Here is an 18,385-nt window from a genome sequence, read left to right on the forward strand (position 1 = left end):
CACAACAACACAACATCACAACAACACAACATCACAACAACACAACATCACAACATCATAACACAACACAACATCACAACACAAAGTCATAACAACACAACATCACAACATCACAACACAACAACACAACATCACAACATCACAACACAACAACACAACATCACAACATCACAACACAACAACACAACATCACAACATCACAACACAACAACAACACATCATCACAACAACACAACAACACAACATCACAACACAACATCACAACATCACAACAACACAACACAAAATCACAACTACACAACAACACAACCTCACAACGTCACAACGTCACAACACAACAACACAACATCACAACAACACAACATCACAACACAACAACACAACATCACAACACAACAACACAACATCACAACATCACAACATCACAACAACACAACATCACAACAACACAACGTCACAACATCACAACACAACACCACAACATCACAACGTCACAACATCACAACACAACACCACAACATCACAACAACACAACATCACAACACAACAACACAACACAACATCACAACATAACAACACAACATAACAACACAACATCACATCACAACACAAAGTCATAACAACACAACATCACAACACAACATCACAACATCACAACACAACATCACAACATCCCAACACAACATCACAACAACACAACATCACAACAACACAACATCACAACATCCCAACACAACATCACAACATCACAACAACACAACAACACAACATCACAACACAACATCACAACAACATAACACCACAACAACACAACATCACAACAACACAACCTCACAACCTCACAACATCACAACACAACATCACAACTACACAACTACACAACAACACAACATCACAACAACACAACAACACAACAACACAACACAACATCACAACACCACAACAACACAACCTCACAACCTCACAACACCACAACAACACAACCTCACAACATCACAACAACACAACAACACAACACAACATCACATCACAACATCACAACAACACATCACAACATCACAACAACACAACAACACAACAACACAACATCACAACATCACAACATCACAACAAAAACACAACGAGCAGATTCAGATCACAGAGCTGACAGAGCTCAACAACTCACCGTCACTGGACTCCATCTCACTGTCGTCGTCGTCGTCGCCCTCCTGCTCCTCCTCCTCCACCTCCACCTCCTCCTCCCCCTCCTCCTCCTCCTCCTTGTCTCTCAGGTGGAGCTGCAGAGTTTCCCTCCATGAGGCTCGGACTTCCTCCTCTTCCTCCCTCTCTGACTCCGAACTAAAAACAGACACAGACACACTGAAGCTCTGGTTGTTCCTCTGTGAGGTCACAGATGTACGGAGGACCAACAATGACAGTAAATAGATCAATTATATTGTTTAACTCACAAACAAAACTCAAGATGATTAAATACTGCATCAAACTTGTCATTAAATTTAAAAACTGTGACTTTTGACTTTTAGAATTATATTTCCACTTTAAAAACACATTTAGATTCTAAAGTTTCGATTTTGACTAAATAAGTTCATCATTTCTCAATAACAGTCATGAAAGTCATTTTACGAAAGTAAAACTGTTGACTTTATATTTTTAAATGTATTTTTTTAAATGTCTGACTTCTCTCCATGTTGAGTCATTAATTTTGTAATTTTTTAATTTACTTTACGTTTCATGTATTTTGATATTTTCTGGCACTATTGACCCTCTGTACTGAGCAGACTCAGACCTGGACTTGTGGTTCCGTTTCAGGTCTAGGTCCAGGTTAAACCGATTCAGCGTCTCCTCAGAGACCTCCTCTGGATCCTCCCCCTCCTCCAGAAGCCCCGCCTCCTTGGTCGAGCTGCGGCGGTAGTTTTCCAGCTCGATCCTCTCGGGCGTCGCCGTCTTCACAGAAACCACTGCACACACATCCACACAGCCGCACACACAAACAGACACACACAGAAACACACACACACTAAAGCCCACAGTGACGCAGTTTAAGGAGCATGCTCAGTGTGAACAAGAAGAAAACTGAAACAGAGAAAGGACGAGAGCTCACCTGAGGAGCGACGACGAGTGGCAGAGAGCAGAGATTCTGCTGAGGAGAGCGAGGGGGCGGAGCTTAGAGACACCTGTGGAGGACCAAACACACTGATGAACATTTTCTGCATTTACATCAAGTGTTGAGTTTCAGTTTATTACCAGACCTTCTGTTTAACTTCCTGTAAAACAACAGGTAGACTTTATTACAGTTTTCTTACAGTGGACGTTCGTTGTGAAGATCTGTTGGTCGTCGTCCTCCTCACAGCCGGACCGTTCAGATGAAAGTCAAAGTGCTGCAGACAGTAAAACCTCCCTGACACACACACACACAGGACGAAACATAACACTATGAAAACAACACTGTAAAAACTCCACATCAAACCACAGCCGTGTGTTGAGCAGGTGTGAGGGTGAAACTTCTCAGTTTGTCGTCTTCATCGTCTCGGCCGACGTCTGACTGAACTTTATGTTTTTATACCAATATTCAAACACTCCCGCCCCTGAGCTTGTGTGACGCCGCACTCTGATTGGCTGCTCAGAGGCTTCATCTAATAATAGGAGCTCTGTGAGGTCACACACACTCACACACACTCACACACACTCACACACACACACACTCACACACACTCACACACACTCACACACACTCACACACACTCACACACACTCACACACACTCACTCATCAGTGATCAGTGTGAAATCTCTCTGATGGGCTGATGACAGATGATTTGACAGCTGATGCAGGAGCAGCAGAGTCTGCCTTCTCTTTTGTGGCGGGTGTTAATGTAGTTGTCTTTCTCTGTATAAACTCTCTAACCTGTGATCTGATCTTTGTGTGAACCTGCAGAGTAAACTCAGCCTGACTGTAATTTCACACACAGATCATTCTCTGTTTGTTTCTCATCATTTATAAAGACACTCTGAACTTTACTGCTGCACGGCTGCGACCGCCACCGGACTTCGTGCAGATTTTTACATTAAAGTTACCCGACTGTTGATCAGTTCTCACATTGAACATCAGAATGTTACACTGGAACATTTGGGCGACTGAATAGAGCTGAACTTGTAGACGGACTACATCATGTCCACTTCATTTCTACTTCTTTTTCAAACAGCAGGACTTAAAATAACTACACCACTAAATCAGTTTATATAATGAAAGTATGCAGGGTAAATTCAATGTATTAAATAATTTTACTTTAATTTTTGAATCTGATAATACATTTTGTGTGTGTGTGTGTGTGTGTGTGTGTGTGTGTGTGTGTGTGTGTGTGTGTGTGTGTGTGTGTGTGTGTGTGTGTGTGTGTGATACATACATGTAGGTCATAGCGGTGTAACATGGAGGTTCGGAGCTGTCTGAAGTGTGTCATTGATTTGCTATAACATAAAGCAGCTTTATGTTGTGAACGTATGAACAGAGACAGACTGTAACTCTGCAGTCATGAGTTCATCGTCCTCAGGCTGTTCAAAGATCTTCTATAAACGACAGGCTGTTCACTCTTAAAGAACCCTCTGTTACAGACAGAGTGATCAGTTGATCAGAAACAGAATCACTGGTGAACAGAATGGATTAAAGCATGACGGCTCAGAGGTCAGATGTCACAACAAGTCTTTACATCTGTGTTTGCAGTAATTACTGTTCAATAGGAGGCTATATGTGTTTTACTACAGATGGTTGTTTAGTTTGAAAGATTAAAAGGACACATGTCATAGTTTCATCGCTGAACTCCTTAACATGGTCAGTTTCCTGTTGTCTCACATTAGATTAATCTTCTTCAGTCAGACTTACACTGAGGTCACTAACAGGTAACTAACTGATGATTAGAGTCAATAGAACAGGACTCAGGTCAACATGAAGAATCTGTGGTTCATCAGCTGATCATACTGAGCTGATGGTAATATCAACTTTGGAAGAAACACAAATATTTCAGTGTAACCAGCTGTAATTTAGATAACAAAGGAAAAGCATATCAAGGCTCAAACACAAAGTGTCTAACACCCTTGCTCCCACCCAGCTCTGACAAGACATGTGATGGGTCAGTGGGCTGGGCTTTTATACAGGTTGACCTGTTATCAGGCACAAAACTGCATCCGGAGCAGATTAGGTTCAGTTACCAACTACGAGCACAGGTAAGAAGTGAATCACTTTTATCGTCCTGAAAACCCAGAATTAACCTAGCAAACTGCCAAACCTGCTTCAGAGGACGGGACTGTAAATGTATGTAGGATGATGATGATGGATACGATGATGATGATGAAGTTGAAAAACTGACCTGTGTTATGGTCGAAGGCGTAGGCAGCCAGTCTGAGGGAGGAGCTGCAGGTGAAACACTGGAAACAGCTGCGATGAAAGAACAAACCCTCCGCACTGAGACGCTCCATCAGATACACTCTGTCCTTACAGAAGAAACAGTGACCTGAGGACTAAGGGACAGACAGGTACTGATCAGACAGACCGGTAGAGAGACAGACAGGTACCGATCAGACAGACCGGTAGAGAGACAGACAGGTACCGATCAGACAGTTGGTACAGAGACAGACAGGTACCGATCAGACAGACCGGTACAGAGACAGACAGGCACTGAGAGAGACAGTCCTAATCTTTACAAACTGAACAGATTACATTTTTACAGAGCTCACTTCCTCCTGTCTCTGAATCCGATTGGTTATCTGCTCAGCCAATGAGCTCACTCCACCAGTGTACATCTGCAGACACGACAGACAGACAGACAGATCAAATAAACTTTATTAATAGAAACTGTATACAGAGACTTTCAACAGCTGTGAATCTGATTCAAAGTCTGGTCAATCTCTGTAGGTTGATGTGAAACCAAACCAGCAGTTGGAGCTGAACTGGAATAAAATCTGATTCACAGATGAAAATAAACTTTGTCTGTAACAGAGGACAGACTGGAAAGTCCAGCTGCTCAGTCAGTAAACACAATACAGCTTCAAATTGTTAGAGCTTCAGGCTGATCTCCAGTCAGAGCTTCTGTCTTCAACAAAAAATATTCATGTGATTCACAGAGAGGACAAACTGTTTGATCTGCAAATTGATCATATGAACCAACTGCCCTGCAGAGCTTCACCAATACACTGACTGAACATCTGCAGCTGCTGAAACATCAGTAAGAAAGAACAACTGCAGCCTTAGGAAATAAGGACAAGTAAAGAACAAGGAAACAAGGACAAATGAAGCCTGAGGACACAAGGACGACTGCAGGCCCAGGACACAAGGATGACTGAAGCCTAAGGACACAAGGACGAATTAAGCTTGAGGACACAAGGACGACTGAAGCCTGAGGACACAAGGACAACTTAAGCCTGTGGACGCAAGGACGAATAAAGCCTAAGGACACAAGGACGACTGTAGCCTGAGGACAAAAGGACGACTGAAGCCTGAGGACACAAGGGTGACTGAAGCCTGAGGACACAAGGGTGACTGTAGGCCCAGGACACAAGGATGACTGAAGCCTGAGGACACAAGGCAGACTGATGCCTGACAACACAAGGACGAATTAAGCCTAAGGACACAAGGACGACTGTAGCCTGAGGACAAAAGGACGACTTAAGCCTGAGACACAAGGACGACTGTAGCCTGAGGATACAAGGACGATTGCAGGCCCAGGGCACAAGGACAACTGAAGCCTGAGGACACAAGGGTGACTGTAGGCCCAGGACACAAGGATGACTGACGTATGAGGACACAAGAGTGACTGCAGGCCCAGGACACAAAGATGACTGAAGTATGAGGACACAAGGGTGACTGAAGTATGCGGACACAAGGATGGCTGAAGCCTGAGGACACAAGGACGACTGAAGCCTGAGGACACAAGGATGACTGAAGCCTGAGGACACAAGGATGACTGAAGCCTGAGGACACAAGGACGGCTGAAGCCTGAGGACACAAGGGTGACTGAAGCCTGAGGACACAAGGGTGACTGCAGGCCCATGACACAAGGATGACTGAAGCCTGAGGACACAAGGACGGCTGAAGCCTGAGGACACAAGGGTGACTGAAGCCTGAGGACACAAGGGTGACTGCAGGCCCATGACACAAGGATGACTGAAGCCTGAGGATACAAGGGTGACTGCAGGCCCATGACACAAGGATGACTGAAGCCTGAGGACACAAGGATGACTGAAGCCTGAGGATACAAGGGTGACTGAAGCCTGAGGACACAAGGATGACTGAAGCCTGAGGACACAAGGATGACTGAAGCCTGAGGACACAAGGATGACTGAAGCCTGAGGATACAAGGGCGACTGCAGGACTAGGACACAAGGATGATTGAAGCCTGAGGACACAAGGGTGACTGCAGGCCCAGGACACAAAGATAAATGAAGTATGAGGACACAAAGACGACTGAAGCCTGAGGACACAAGGATGACTGAAGCCCGAGGACACAAGGGCAACTGAAGTATAAGGACACAAGGACGACTTAAGCCTGAGGACACAAGGATGACTGAAGTATGAGGACAAAAGTGTGACTACAGGCCCAGGACACAATGACTGACGTATGAGGACACAAGGATGACTGACGTATGAGGACACAAGGATGACTGACGTATGAGGACACAAGGATGACTGACGTATGAGGACACAAGGATGACTGAAGCCTGAGGACACAAGGACAAATGAAGCCTGAGGATACAAGGGCGACTGCAGGACTAGGACACAAGGATGACTGATGTATGAGGACACAAGGATGACTGAAATATGAGGACACAAGGGTGACTGCAGGCCCAGGACACAAAGATGACTGAAGTATGAGGACACAAGGGTGACTGAAGTATGCGGACACAAGGATGGCTGAAGCCTGAGGACACAAGGACGACTGAAGCCTGAGGACACAAGGGTGACTGAAGCCTGAGGACACAAGGGTGACTGAAGCCTGAGGACACAAGGGTGACTGAAGCCTGAGGACACAAGGGTGACTGTAGGCCCAGGACACAAGGATGACTGAAGCCTGAGGACACAAGGACAAATTAAGCCTAAGGACACAAGGACGACTTAAGCCTGAGACACAAGGACGACTGTAGCCTGAGGATACAAGGACGACTCTAGCCTGAGGACACAAGGGTGACTGAAGTATGAGGACACAAGAGTGACTGCAGGCCCAGGACACAAAGATGACTGAAATATGAGGACACAAGAGTGACTGCAGGCCCAGGACACAAAGATGACTGCAGGCCCAGGACACAAAGATGACTGAAGTATGAGGACACAAGAGTGACTGAAGTATGAGGACACAAAGATGACTGAAATATGAGGACACAAGAGTGACTGCAGGCCCAGGACACAAAGATGACTGAAGTATGAGGACACAAGGGTGACTGAAGTATGCGGACACAAGGATGGCTGAAGCCTGAGGACACAAGGACGGCTGAAGCCTGAGGACACAAGGACGACTGAAGCCTGAGGACACAAGGACGACTGAAGCCTGAGGACACAAGGATGACTGAAGCCTGAGGACACAAGGACAAATGAAGCCTGAGGATACAAGGGCGACTGCAGGACTAGGACACAAGGATGATTGAAGCCTGAGGACACAAGGATGACTGAAGTATGAGGACACAAGGGTGACTGAAGTATGAGGACACAAGGGTGACTGACGTATGAGGACACAAGGATGACTGAAGTATGAGGACACAAGGGTGACTGAAGTATGAGGACACAAGGGTGACTGACGTATGAGGACACAAGGGTGACTGAAGTATGAGGACACAAGGATGACTGACGTATGAGGACACAAGGATGACTGAAGTATGAGGACACAAGGGTGACTGCAGGCCCAGGACACAAAGATAAATGAAGTTTTAGGACACAAAGACGACTGAAGCCTGAGGATACAAGGATGACTGAAGCCCGAGGACACAAGGGCAACTGAAGTATAAGGACACAAGGACGACTTAAGCCTGAGGACACAAGGATGACTGAAGCCTGAGGACACAAGGATGACTGAAGCTTGAGGACACAAGGATGACTGAAGCCTGAGGACACAAGGATGACTGAAGTATGAGGACAAAAGTGTGACTACAGGCCCAGGACACAATGACTGACGTATGAGGACACAAGGATGACTGACGTATGAGGACACAAGGATGACTGACGTATGAGGACACAAGGATGACTGACGTATGAGGACACAAGGATGACTGAAGCCTGAGGACACAAGGACAAATGAAACCTGAGGACACAAGGATGACTGAAGTATGAGGACAAAAGTGTGACTACAGGCCCAGGACACAATGACTGACGTATGAGGACACAAGGATGACTGAAGCCTGAGGACACAAGGACAAATGAAGCCTGAGGATACAAGGGCGACTGCAGGACTAGGACACAAGGATGACTGACGTATGAGGACACAAGGATGACTGACGTATGAGGACACAAGGATGACTGAAGCCCGAGGATACAAGGATGACTGAAGCCCGAGGACACAAGGGCGACTGAAGTATAAGGACACAAGTGTGACTGCAGGCCCAGGACACGATGACTGATGTATGAGGACACAAGGATGACTGAAGCCTGAGGACACAAGGATGACTGAAGCCTGAGGACACAAGGATGACTGAAGCCTGAGGACACAAGGGCGACTGCAGGACCAGGACACAATGACTGACGTATGAAGACACAAGGATGACTGAAGCCTGAGGATACAAGGGCGACTGCAGGACCAGGACACAAGGAAAACTGAAGCCTGAGGACACAAGGATGACTTAAGTATGAGGACGCAAGGACCAATGAAGTATGAGGACACAAGGATGACTGAAGCCTGAGAGCACAAGGATGTCTGCAGGGCTAAGGACAAAAGGATTACAAGGACAGTTGAACCCTAAGGAAACAAGGACAACTGAAACCTGAGGACACAAGGACGACTGAAGCCTGAGGAAACAAGGAAAATTTAAACCTAAACAAACAAGGACGCTTTAAGCGACAGGAAACAAGGATGAGCATCAGTTCAGTGGTTCGAATGTGAGCTCTAATGTTCTGTCAGATCTGTTGGAGCTGTCTGCTCTCAGTGAGTCTAGGTCACATCCAGAAACATTACAAACTACCACAGATACCAAGAATGCGCTGCAGCTTTGTACCTGCTCCTCGCCGCTGAGGAGAGACTGAGACTTGATCTTCTCTTTGAATCGAAAACTCATCTGTTCCTGTTGAAGAGTTCGTTTTCTCTGATGGAGTAATTTCCAGACAAACAGGAGGACAAAACACAACAGTATAAATACTTTTACTGCAGTATTTTATGTTACTTTGTACTTTTACTGCACTGCCGTTCTACAGTCATGATAATAATTGGTCTAAAGTATAAAGAATGTTTTTGATGTTATTGTAAAACTACATGCTGTTTTCTGCTGTGAGACCAACAGTTTATCTATCTAAACTGGTCTCAAGTGGTCTCTACTGCCCGCTACCTTCCTCTACTAGCTAGCAGTAGTTACCGGTCTCCATGAGGACGTCTGAATTGGAGCTGCAGCTGGGGGATAGTCTAGAGACTGTTGAGGGGATGGGAGGCTCAAGACTGGCACACCCTGCTGGTCAACACATGGAGTCACACTCAGTGCGTTTATTAACTAATTAAATATTTAAACAATCTTTTCTCATTATTATTCTGTATGTATATTAATATGCACTGACCCTGTTCAATATACTAATCAATCAATCAATCAATCAATCAATCAATCAATCAATCAGTCAGTAAATAACCTGTGACATAATGAATCACCTGTGTGTGTAGGATGTACTGATCTCACCTGTTGACGTATCGCTGCAGCAGCAGCAGAAGAAGTCCTACAGGAAGTCGAGCTCTCTTCCAGCTTTGCCTGCAGCTGATTGGCCATCAGACGCACTTTAGAGCGACTGGACCCACCCACAAGCGCCTCATCATTCACCTGGCTGCCTTCATCACTGTTTAGGTCACATAACTGGAAATAACAAAAATAATTTGAACAAGAAACACAGAAGAGGATGTTTTCTTTCTTCATAACTTTTCCATCCAAGAGTCTTTTACCTTTTCTGATTCAAAGTCTTTGTTTTTTAAGAGTCTTTTCTTTTGTCCCCAGATTATCTGGATCAAACACTGAATTGTTCTCGACTTTCTGAGGAGCCGAAAAAGGAAATAAATTCCTGATGTTGTGATTCAGAAACTCAAGTGTTCAGACTGACCTCCTGCTGCTCTCGACCTGTTCTCCTACGTTTCCCCTGAGCTTCTTTCTGCTCCTGGAGAGACAAACATGTGTAAACACCTCTAAAACACAGAATAATAAAGACAAGAAGAATAATAATGGAGAGCTCAAGGAACCTTTGGGTTTCTCTTCCTGGACGGACTGAGTCCCAGTCTGCTGAGCAGTGAGGCTGGAGTGATGAAAGCTGATCTCAGGTCAGCAATCTGACTCAGACTGCCTGAACACCATCAAAGAGACATCAGGGATATAAATTATATTCATATCACCTTTTTGATATCTGTTAGCAGCTGCTGGGAAGATTTAAAAATCAACCATTTGTCTTTAATCTGATAAGTTTAATTTTGAACACACGACAACCTTCATAAACTTTGTTAGAGAGAAGCAGTGGCGTCTTACCAGAAGGGGGCGGCGTGTCTTTCAGCAGTTGGTAAAACTGAATCAGGTACATCACCATTGACAGAGAATCCGGCTCTCCGACAGACGACATTTCCTCCACTGTCATCAGAGGAGAAATCCCAAACTCTCGTTCTGCCACATCAAAGCTGAGCTGAGTGTTTTCTTCCACTGACAACTCGTCCAAAGAGTCAAAGTCTCTGAGGACATACAGGAAGTGTCAGGACAGGAAGTAAGGAAGACAGGAAGTCCAATCTAAGTCAGATAGTGACTTCATAGAACACATGTATGGTCTAATTGTGATAACTGATGTGGAGGTGCAGAGTTTTACATGAGATCTGGTCGGTATCGATGAATCAGAGCACACAGAGCGAGGCCACTCTTCCAGGAAGTAGTCAGGTCCCTCACGGCAACGCAACGGTAACCACGAGTCTGCTCCTGACACCAAGTCAGCAGATTATTGGTCTGAGAGTCAGAACCTGTGAGAGAGAATGACCAATCACCTCAGAGAAAACAAGACAGCAGACCAATCACATCAGAGGACAAGACAGCAGGCCAATCACATCATAGGACGAGACAGGAGACCAATCACATCATAGGACGAGACAGCAGACCAATCACATCATAGGACGAGACAGGAGACCAATCTCATCAGAGGACGAGACAGCAGGCCAATCACATCAGAGGACAAGACAGCAGGCCAATCACATCATAGGACGAGACAGGAGACCAATCACATCAGAGGACGAGACAGCAGGCCAATCACATCAGAGGACAAGACAGGAGACCAATCACATCAGAGGACGAGACAGGAGACCAATCACATCAGAGGACGAGACAGGAGACCAATCACATCAGAGGACGAGACAGGAGACCAATCTCATCAGAGGACGAGACAGGAGACCAATCACATCAGAGGACGAGACAGGAGACCAATCACATCATAGGACAAGACAGCAGGCCAATCACATCAGAGGACGAGACAGGAGACCAATCACATCAGAGGACGAGACAGGAGACCAATCACATCATAGGACAAGACAGCAGGCCAATCACATCAGAGGACAAGACAGGAGACCAATCACATCAGAGGACGAGACAGGAGACCAATCACAGGAAATTAAGGTAAACTCACTCTGTCTGATGAATCCAGGTGACGGTAGGCGGATGATGTTAGGACAGTCTGCTGTTTGCTCTGCTACCTCACCTGTGTCTACTAGATGTCTCACCTGCAAATAAAGTGTTACACTGAGTTCAGTGCGTGCGTGTGTGTGTGTGTGCGGCCGTGTGCGTGTGTGTGTACCTGAGCAGGTGTGATGAGCTGTGTGTTGATGTTCAGGTATCGTGTTGATGGATCGACTGTAAACAGACTGAAGTTCTTCTGCAGGTTCTCTGGAGTTGTCTGAGGGAGGAGGCGGTAGGCAGTCTCTCTGAGAGATAGACCGGAAGGCGAGACAGACAGAAAAAATGACAAAGACAGGCAGGAAGGGGAGAGACAGACAGGCAGACATGAACATACTGCAGTAAGACAGGTGACCTGTCACTCTGACAGCAGCAGGTGTTCAGGTGTATTTAAAGACCCTGACCTGTTGGACACCTTTGAGGTTATTTTCTCTCACCTGTACCTCTAATATATGATCTGAAAAAAGGCATTGACCTGTCTGCCAGCACGTCCAGAGGAGCTCCTCCCTGAGACCAACTCCTGATCATCCAGGCCGAATCCAGAGCTGCCAGGAACCCCCGAGCTATACCTGTCCCCATGGGCCAGAACGGCTGCAGGCGGACAGGTAGAGAGAGACAGGTTAGACAGACAGACAGTGAGATAAACAGACAGATTGATTCAGAGAGAAGTTTGTTTTAGAACTGATGAAGAAATAGGTGATCATTTAAACCTGTCTCACCCCCAGCAGACTGTGCCCCTGCCAGCAACCTGTCTCACCCCCACCAGCCAGTCTCACCCCCAGCAGCCTGTGTCCCTGCCAGCAGCCTGTCTCACCCCCAGCAGCCTTTGTCCCTGCCAGCAGCCTGTCTCACCTCCACCAGCCTGTCTCACCCACACCAGCAAGTCTCACCCCCAGCAGCCTGTCTCACCCACACCAGCCAGTCTCACCCCCAGCAGCCTGTGCCCCTGCCAGCAGCCTGTCTCACCCACACCAGCCAGTCTCACCCCCAGCAGCCTGCGTCCCTGCCAGCAGCCTGTCTCACCTCCACCAGCCTGTCTCACCCACACCAGCCTGTCTCACCCACACAAGCCTGTCTCACCCCCAGCAGCCTGTGTCACCTCCACCAGCCTGTCTCACCCACACCAGCAAGTCTCACCCCCAGCAGCCTTTGTCCCTGCCACCAGCCTGTCTCACCCACACCAGCCAGTCTCACCCCCAGCAGCGTGATTTACCTCCAGCAGACTGTCTCCCACCAGTGTAACGAGCAGCTGGTGTCCGTGGCGTTGGTGGACCATGGCCGCATTCTCGGACGCGTACATGCAGGTGAAGTCGAACATAGCGACGTCAGGTTGACCGTAGTGATTTATGGCAAAGTCCAGAGACGGCAGCTGGTGATTGGTGGAGAAGTCTGCAGCCTGGTGGGCATAGGCCTGCAATGCATTCTGGTCCACATTCCCCCGAGAAAGAAGCAGCTCGGTGTCTGCAAAGTCCTGATGAAGAAAGGACAGATAATTTAACTCAGACTACTTTTAGTCTTGTCTCCTTCTGACTTGGATTAGTCTCTGTCGTGTCTCTAGCTGTGAGGTCTCACCTGGACTATGACTCCTTTGTCCAGCAGACTCTGTTTCTTTGCCGTCATCACAAAGTAGTGCGTGTCGTCTTTGTAGTACACAATGTTCTCCAGATCAATCCCTGAACACATGTCAGAACACGCTGAGGTCAAAGAACAACTCATCACAACAACATTAAAGCAGGGGTTATCCATATTTGGTACCAGTTTCCTGTCGTAGTTCCTGGAAGAACCTCTGGTTAAAGATGAAGGCCACTCCGCTGATCTCCTCCACTTTGGCCTCAGCTGTGGTGTTTCTATTTTTAAAGTTTGCTGTGATGGCGATGGCCAACTTCCCTCTGAACTCTTTACGCTTGAAACCTGCTCAAACCGATAAAGAGAAACTGTCACAGTGAAGCTGTATTATTTCTACAAGAAGTCGTGTTAATCTAAAAGTATGTTGTAACGTTAGAAGAAAAAGTTAACATTTTGCATTGTCTCGAGAGTTCTCGTATTAACCTCTATCTCTAGCTCTACCATGTGATGATAACAATCGCATCGCCGAGTTTGCGATGTTAGTCAAGCTAGCAAAATGTCAGCAATCAGTTCTTTTCCACCAATGGTATGTATATTTATTTAAATCGTACTTCTGTTGGAGGGTACTCTGAATCCACCAATACTAAAGTCTACAGATTGAAATCAACATCAGAAAATCTCTTTATCAGCAGAGAATTCCTAAAGATCAAAGGGTTTATCTTTTGATGGCTGACATTTGGCATGTGAGCTCGCTGACCCTAACTCTTGAGCACACTGCTTAGCATTCTTGGGTCTGATTGGCCCTCAGGTCCAGCTGTACTCTGTACTTGAATTGAGTCTGAGGGAGTCAGAGGAGCCGTTGAACCTCAGCTTTCATCTGACGGATGTTGACTTCTTCAGACTCAGGTGTACCTGGCAGAGTGTTCCTACGTCCGTCTGCTCCGATGATCACATCAAACTCCAGCTGATTCAGTGGGTGAGATTTTGGACTCACCTCCATCCTCCAGCCCACCTCTGCACAGGTAGACAGGTAGACATGAAGATGGGTAAACAGGGAGACAGGATGATGGACGAACAGGCAGAGAAACAGGTAAACAGGCACACAGACAGATCATTAAAGTCTCACTGTGCTTCTGCTGGTCCTCGGGCGGGTCCACCAGGTTCTTAAACTCGACATTCACGTGGATCTCCACCCCCAGCAGTAAGGCGACCTTCAGCAGGACCAGTTGCAGCTGACGGATACCTACAGACAGAAAACCGCTGCTGATTAGAGGATCCAGATGATTAGTTCACACGGGTGAAAAGGATCACAGACTCACTGATGTGGTCGATGGAGCCGGCGCAGAACTTCCCGTAGAACTTCTTGGCCCCGAGGCCCCGCAGGTCGTGAATGGTGAAGGGCCACAGGTGCAGCACGTTGTTCCTGGAGAATGAGTCCCTCTTCTCCAGCAGCACCACCCGAGCCCCCAGAAAACCCAGCTCCACTGCCGTCCTCAGACCACAGGGTCCCGCCCCTATTATCACCACCTGACCAATCAGAGAGAGGGAACACAAAGCTGACCAATCAGATATATGTTTTATTATATATTAGTTATATATATTTGTACAGTAGTGTTATTATATAATGAATACAGTGTGTTATATATTCTTACAGTGGTGTTGGCGCAGGCTCGGGCCCTCTGGTACTCGTGCTGTGAGGCCCTCCGGTCCAGTTTGGCCCACAGGCCGTTGGCCCTCCAGTAGTTAAGCCGTTGTTTGATTGGTTGGTACAGCGGCCTCTCGGCGGCGCCACGGTCCAGCTGCAGGTGTTCACACAGCTGACTGAAGGACCGCAGTGCCGCCCTACAGGTTGAAGCCGACACAAACTCATCAAACAGCTCCTGTGCTCGACATTCTGGGTACAACTCATCTCCCATGGTGACCCCGGGGGCTGCAGGGCACCATGGGAAGGGCGTCACCTGCTGATGATGTCACTGACAGACTCCAGCTTGCCGCCTGATGTCTGAGAGCCGACCTGAAACAGAAATGCGATGCAGGCGGACAGTTTGAACTGAGTTTGATTAAATGAAGCAAAAAGTTATTCTTTAAGTGTCAGCAGAGGTCATGAGGCTGTGAGGGTCCTTTAGGTGACAACCACACACACACACACACACACACACACACACACTGCACATACCTCCCCACACAGGAGCCTGGACTCTGCTCGTTAACAACAGGATGAAGGATTGAATGGGTGAAAAATATTAATGCTGTGTAATAATGTTTGTGAGTGTCAGCGCGCGTGTGTGTGTGTGCGTGTGCGTGTGGAATGTTGGTGGCCGTTCAGACGTCTCGCTGAGTCGACAGTAAACAGCAGACAGACGTTCACATGGAGCTTTAACATCATAGAGTCAGGATGATGTCACTGTTCGGGTCACATGACTACCAGTGACTTAAAACAGTGTGTGTGTGTGTGTGTGTGTGTGTGTGTGTGTGTGTGTGTGTGTGTGTGTGTGTGTGTGTGTGTGTGTGTGTGTGTGTGTGTGTGTGTGTGTGTGTGTGTGTGTATAGAGTGAACAAATGAAACAAAGAGGCTCATACAGAACAGATCCATCTGTACCAAGCACCATCTCTCTCTCTCTCTCTCTCTCTCTCTCTCTCACACACACACACACACACAATAAACAGTTTGTTTATTTCATGTCAGCTGTATAATGATAATCGTTCACACCTGTGCTGATCTTCGCTAAGTTAAAGTAGCACTAACACATAAGTCACTTCATTCAGAATAAATACAACAAATAGCAGATTTTCAGAATAAAAGCAGCTCGGTTATTTACATTTTAACTTCTTTATAGAAAAGAGAATCTTCGATTCCTTAGTTTTCCTCTAAGATTAGAAATGATTCACATTCAGTAAAACCAGGATCTGACTCTACAAACCTGGAGGCTCCAATAAATACAGGTAGAGGAGACATGAACACACCTGCAGAAACTCTGATGCGTTCACATTAAACAATAACTGACTCACCTGTCTGTCAAACTGTTAGAGTGGCTACTGTTTTAAATGAAGACAAGTTATGAGTTTAGACCAGTTAATCACACACACACACACACACACACGCACACGCACACGCACACAATAATAAAGTGTTGAATGTGTAAAATGCGTCAGTGTGTACTCACGTCTCACAGAGCTGCTCTCCATCTTCATCTGTTGCCAGCCTACGTCTAAATCCACCCTAATCACACACACACACACACACTAACTCTGAGGTCAGGGGGCGTGGTCAGAGTTGACTCCGCCTCCTGAGCACAGACAGTAATCTTAATCCAAGTGTGTCTGAGCAAACAAGATTAAGGCAAGGAGATCAGGAGCCAGAGATCATCTTCATCATCAGCAGTGCAGACACAGCAGCGCCACCATCAGGCCGTCACAGATACATACAGGACTGTGCAAAGGTTTGAAAAGGAATGCTTTCAGAAATGGAAGTGTTAATCGTTTATTTTCATTAATTAACAAAATGCAGTGAATGAACAGAAGAGAAATCTGAATCAGATCAATATCTGGTGTGACCACCCTTTGCCTTCTAAACAGCATCAGTTCTTCTCGGTACACTTGCACACAGTTTCTGAAGGAACTCGGCTGGTAGGTTGTTCCATACATGTTGGAGAACTAACCACAGATCTGCTGTGGATGTAGGCTTCCTCAGATCCTTCTGTCTCTTCATGTCATCCCAGACAGACTCCATGATGTTGAGATCAGGGCTCTGTGGGGGCCATACCATCACTTCCAGGACTTCTTGTTCTTCTTCACGCTGAAGATAGTTCTTAATGACACTGGCCGTAGGTTTGGGGTCGTTGTCCTGCTGCAGAATACATTTGGGGCCAATCATACGCCTCCCTGATGGTAGTGCATGATGGATAAGTATCTACCGTTATTTCTCAGCACTGAGGACACCATTAATCCTGACCAAATCTCCGACTCCATTTGCAGAAATGCAGCCCCAAACTTAAAGGAACCTCCAGCATGCTTCACTGAGTTCTGCAGACACTCATTATCGTAGCGCTCTCCAACCCTTCGGCGAACAAACTGCCTTCTGCTGCAGCCAAATATTTCACATTTTACATCAGCCTTCTCCGGACAGTAGATGGGTGTATCTGGGTCCCACTGGTTTCTGCCAGTTCTGAGCTGATGGCTCTGCTGGACATCTTCCCATTTGGAAAGGAAATAAGCTCAATGTGTTTTTCACCTGCTGCACTAAGTTTCCTCGGCTGACCACTGCGTCTACGATCCTCAACGTCGCCCGTTTCTTTGTGCTTCTTCCAAAGAGCTTGAACAGCACATCTTGAAACCCCAGTGTGCTTTGACATCTTTGTCTGGGAGAGACCTTGCTGATGCAGTATAACTACCTTGTGTCTTGTTGCTGTGCTCAGTCTTGCCATGGTGTCTGACCTGTGACATGAAACTGTCTTCCACAGCCTCACCTTGGTAGCAGAGTTTGGCTGTTCCTCAGCCAGTTTTAAGCCTCCTACACAGCTGTTTCTGTTTCACTTAATGACTGTGTTTCAACCTACATGTGACACTGATGATCATTAGCACCTGTCTGGTATAATTGATGGATCATACACCTGACTATAATCCTACAAAATCCCTGACTGTGTGCAGGTGTACCTGTAAGAACTGATGCTGGTTTGAAAGCAAAGCGTAGTAACACCAGATATTGATTTGATTTAGATTTTTCTTTTGTTCGCTCACTGATCGTTTTGTAAATTGATCAAAATAAACAATTATTTATATTTTTGAAAGCATTCTTAGTTTACAGCATTTTTTCACACCTGCCTAAATCAAGGCACAGTACTGTACAAATATATATTTATCTATATATGCTTTTATATATACTTATATATTCCAATACAAATATTATCTTAATGATTTAAGACAGTAATCTCCAAACATTTATGAAACACTTTATTGACAAA

At 46.2% G+C, this 18,385-nt stretch overlaps 1 protein-coding gene across 1 annotated transcript in view; it reads right to left on the reverse strand.

Annotated features, from left to right (window-relative positions):
* The window catches only part of LOC138599569 (protein-methionine sulfoxide oxidase mical3b-like), a 26,493-nt gene extending 11,153 nt beyond the window's left edge, over nucleotides 1-15,340 (reverse strand). Inside the window, exons 1-22 of the mRNA XM_069671293.1 lie at nucleotides 15,077-15,340; nucleotides 14,744-14,951; nucleotides 14,551-14,667; nucleotides 14,337-14,438; nucleotides 13,614-13,769; nucleotides 13,431-13,531; nucleotides 13,072-13,329; nucleotides 12,334-12,449; nucleotides 11,980-12,106; nucleotides 11,812-11,905; nucleotides 11,008-11,155; nucleotides 10,680-10,876; nucleotides 10,400-10,500; nucleotides 10,264-10,317; nucleotides 9,852-10,022; nucleotides 9,540-9,632; nucleotides 9,186-9,272; nucleotides 4,361-4,511; nucleotides 2,304-2,398; nucleotides 2,102-2,174; nucleotides 1,787-1,958; nucleotides 1,166-1,338 (exon numbers count right to left, since the gene is read on the reverse strand). Coding sequence (XP_069527394.1) covers nucleotides 1,166-1,338; nucleotides 1,787-1,958; nucleotides 2,102-2,174; nucleotides 2,304-2,398; nucleotides 4,361-4,511; nucleotides 9,186-9,272; nucleotides 9,540-9,632; nucleotides 9,852-10,022; nucleotides 10,264-10,317; nucleotides 10,400-10,500; nucleotides 10,680-10,876; nucleotides 11,008-11,155; nucleotides 11,812-11,905; nucleotides 11,980-12,106; nucleotides 12,334-12,449; nucleotides 13,072-13,329; nucleotides 13,431-13,531; nucleotides 13,614-13,769; nucleotides 14,337-14,438; nucleotides 14,551-14,667; nucleotides 14,744-14,951; nucleotides 15,077-15,340 — 3,058 coding nt within the window. The remainder of the gene's footprint in view (nucleotides 1-1,165; nucleotides 1,339-1,786; nucleotides 1,959-2,101; nucleotides 2,175-2,303; nucleotides 2,399-4,360; nucleotides 4,512-9,185; nucleotides 9,273-9,539; nucleotides 9,633-9,851; nucleotides 10,023-10,263; nucleotides 10,318-10,399; nucleotides 10,501-10,679; nucleotides 10,877-11,007; nucleotides 11,156-11,811; nucleotides 11,906-11,979; nucleotides 12,107-12,333; nucleotides 12,450-13,071; nucleotides 13,330-13,430; nucleotides 13,532-13,613; nucleotides 13,770-14,336; nucleotides 14,439-14,550; nucleotides 14,668-14,743; nucleotides 14,952-15,076) is intronic.
* Nucleotides 15,341-18,385: the final 3,045 nt, after the last annotated feature.

Source organism: Semicossyphus pulcher, unplaced genomic scaffold (genome assembly GCF_022749685.1).
Source record: "Semicossyphus pulcher isolate SPU_LCO1_2020_fin unplaced genomic scaffold, fSemPul1.0.p SCAF_20, whole genome shotgun sequence".
Lineage (NCBI taxonomy): Eukaryota > Metazoa > Chordata > Actinopteri > Labriformes > Labridae > Semicossyphus > Semicossyphus pulcher.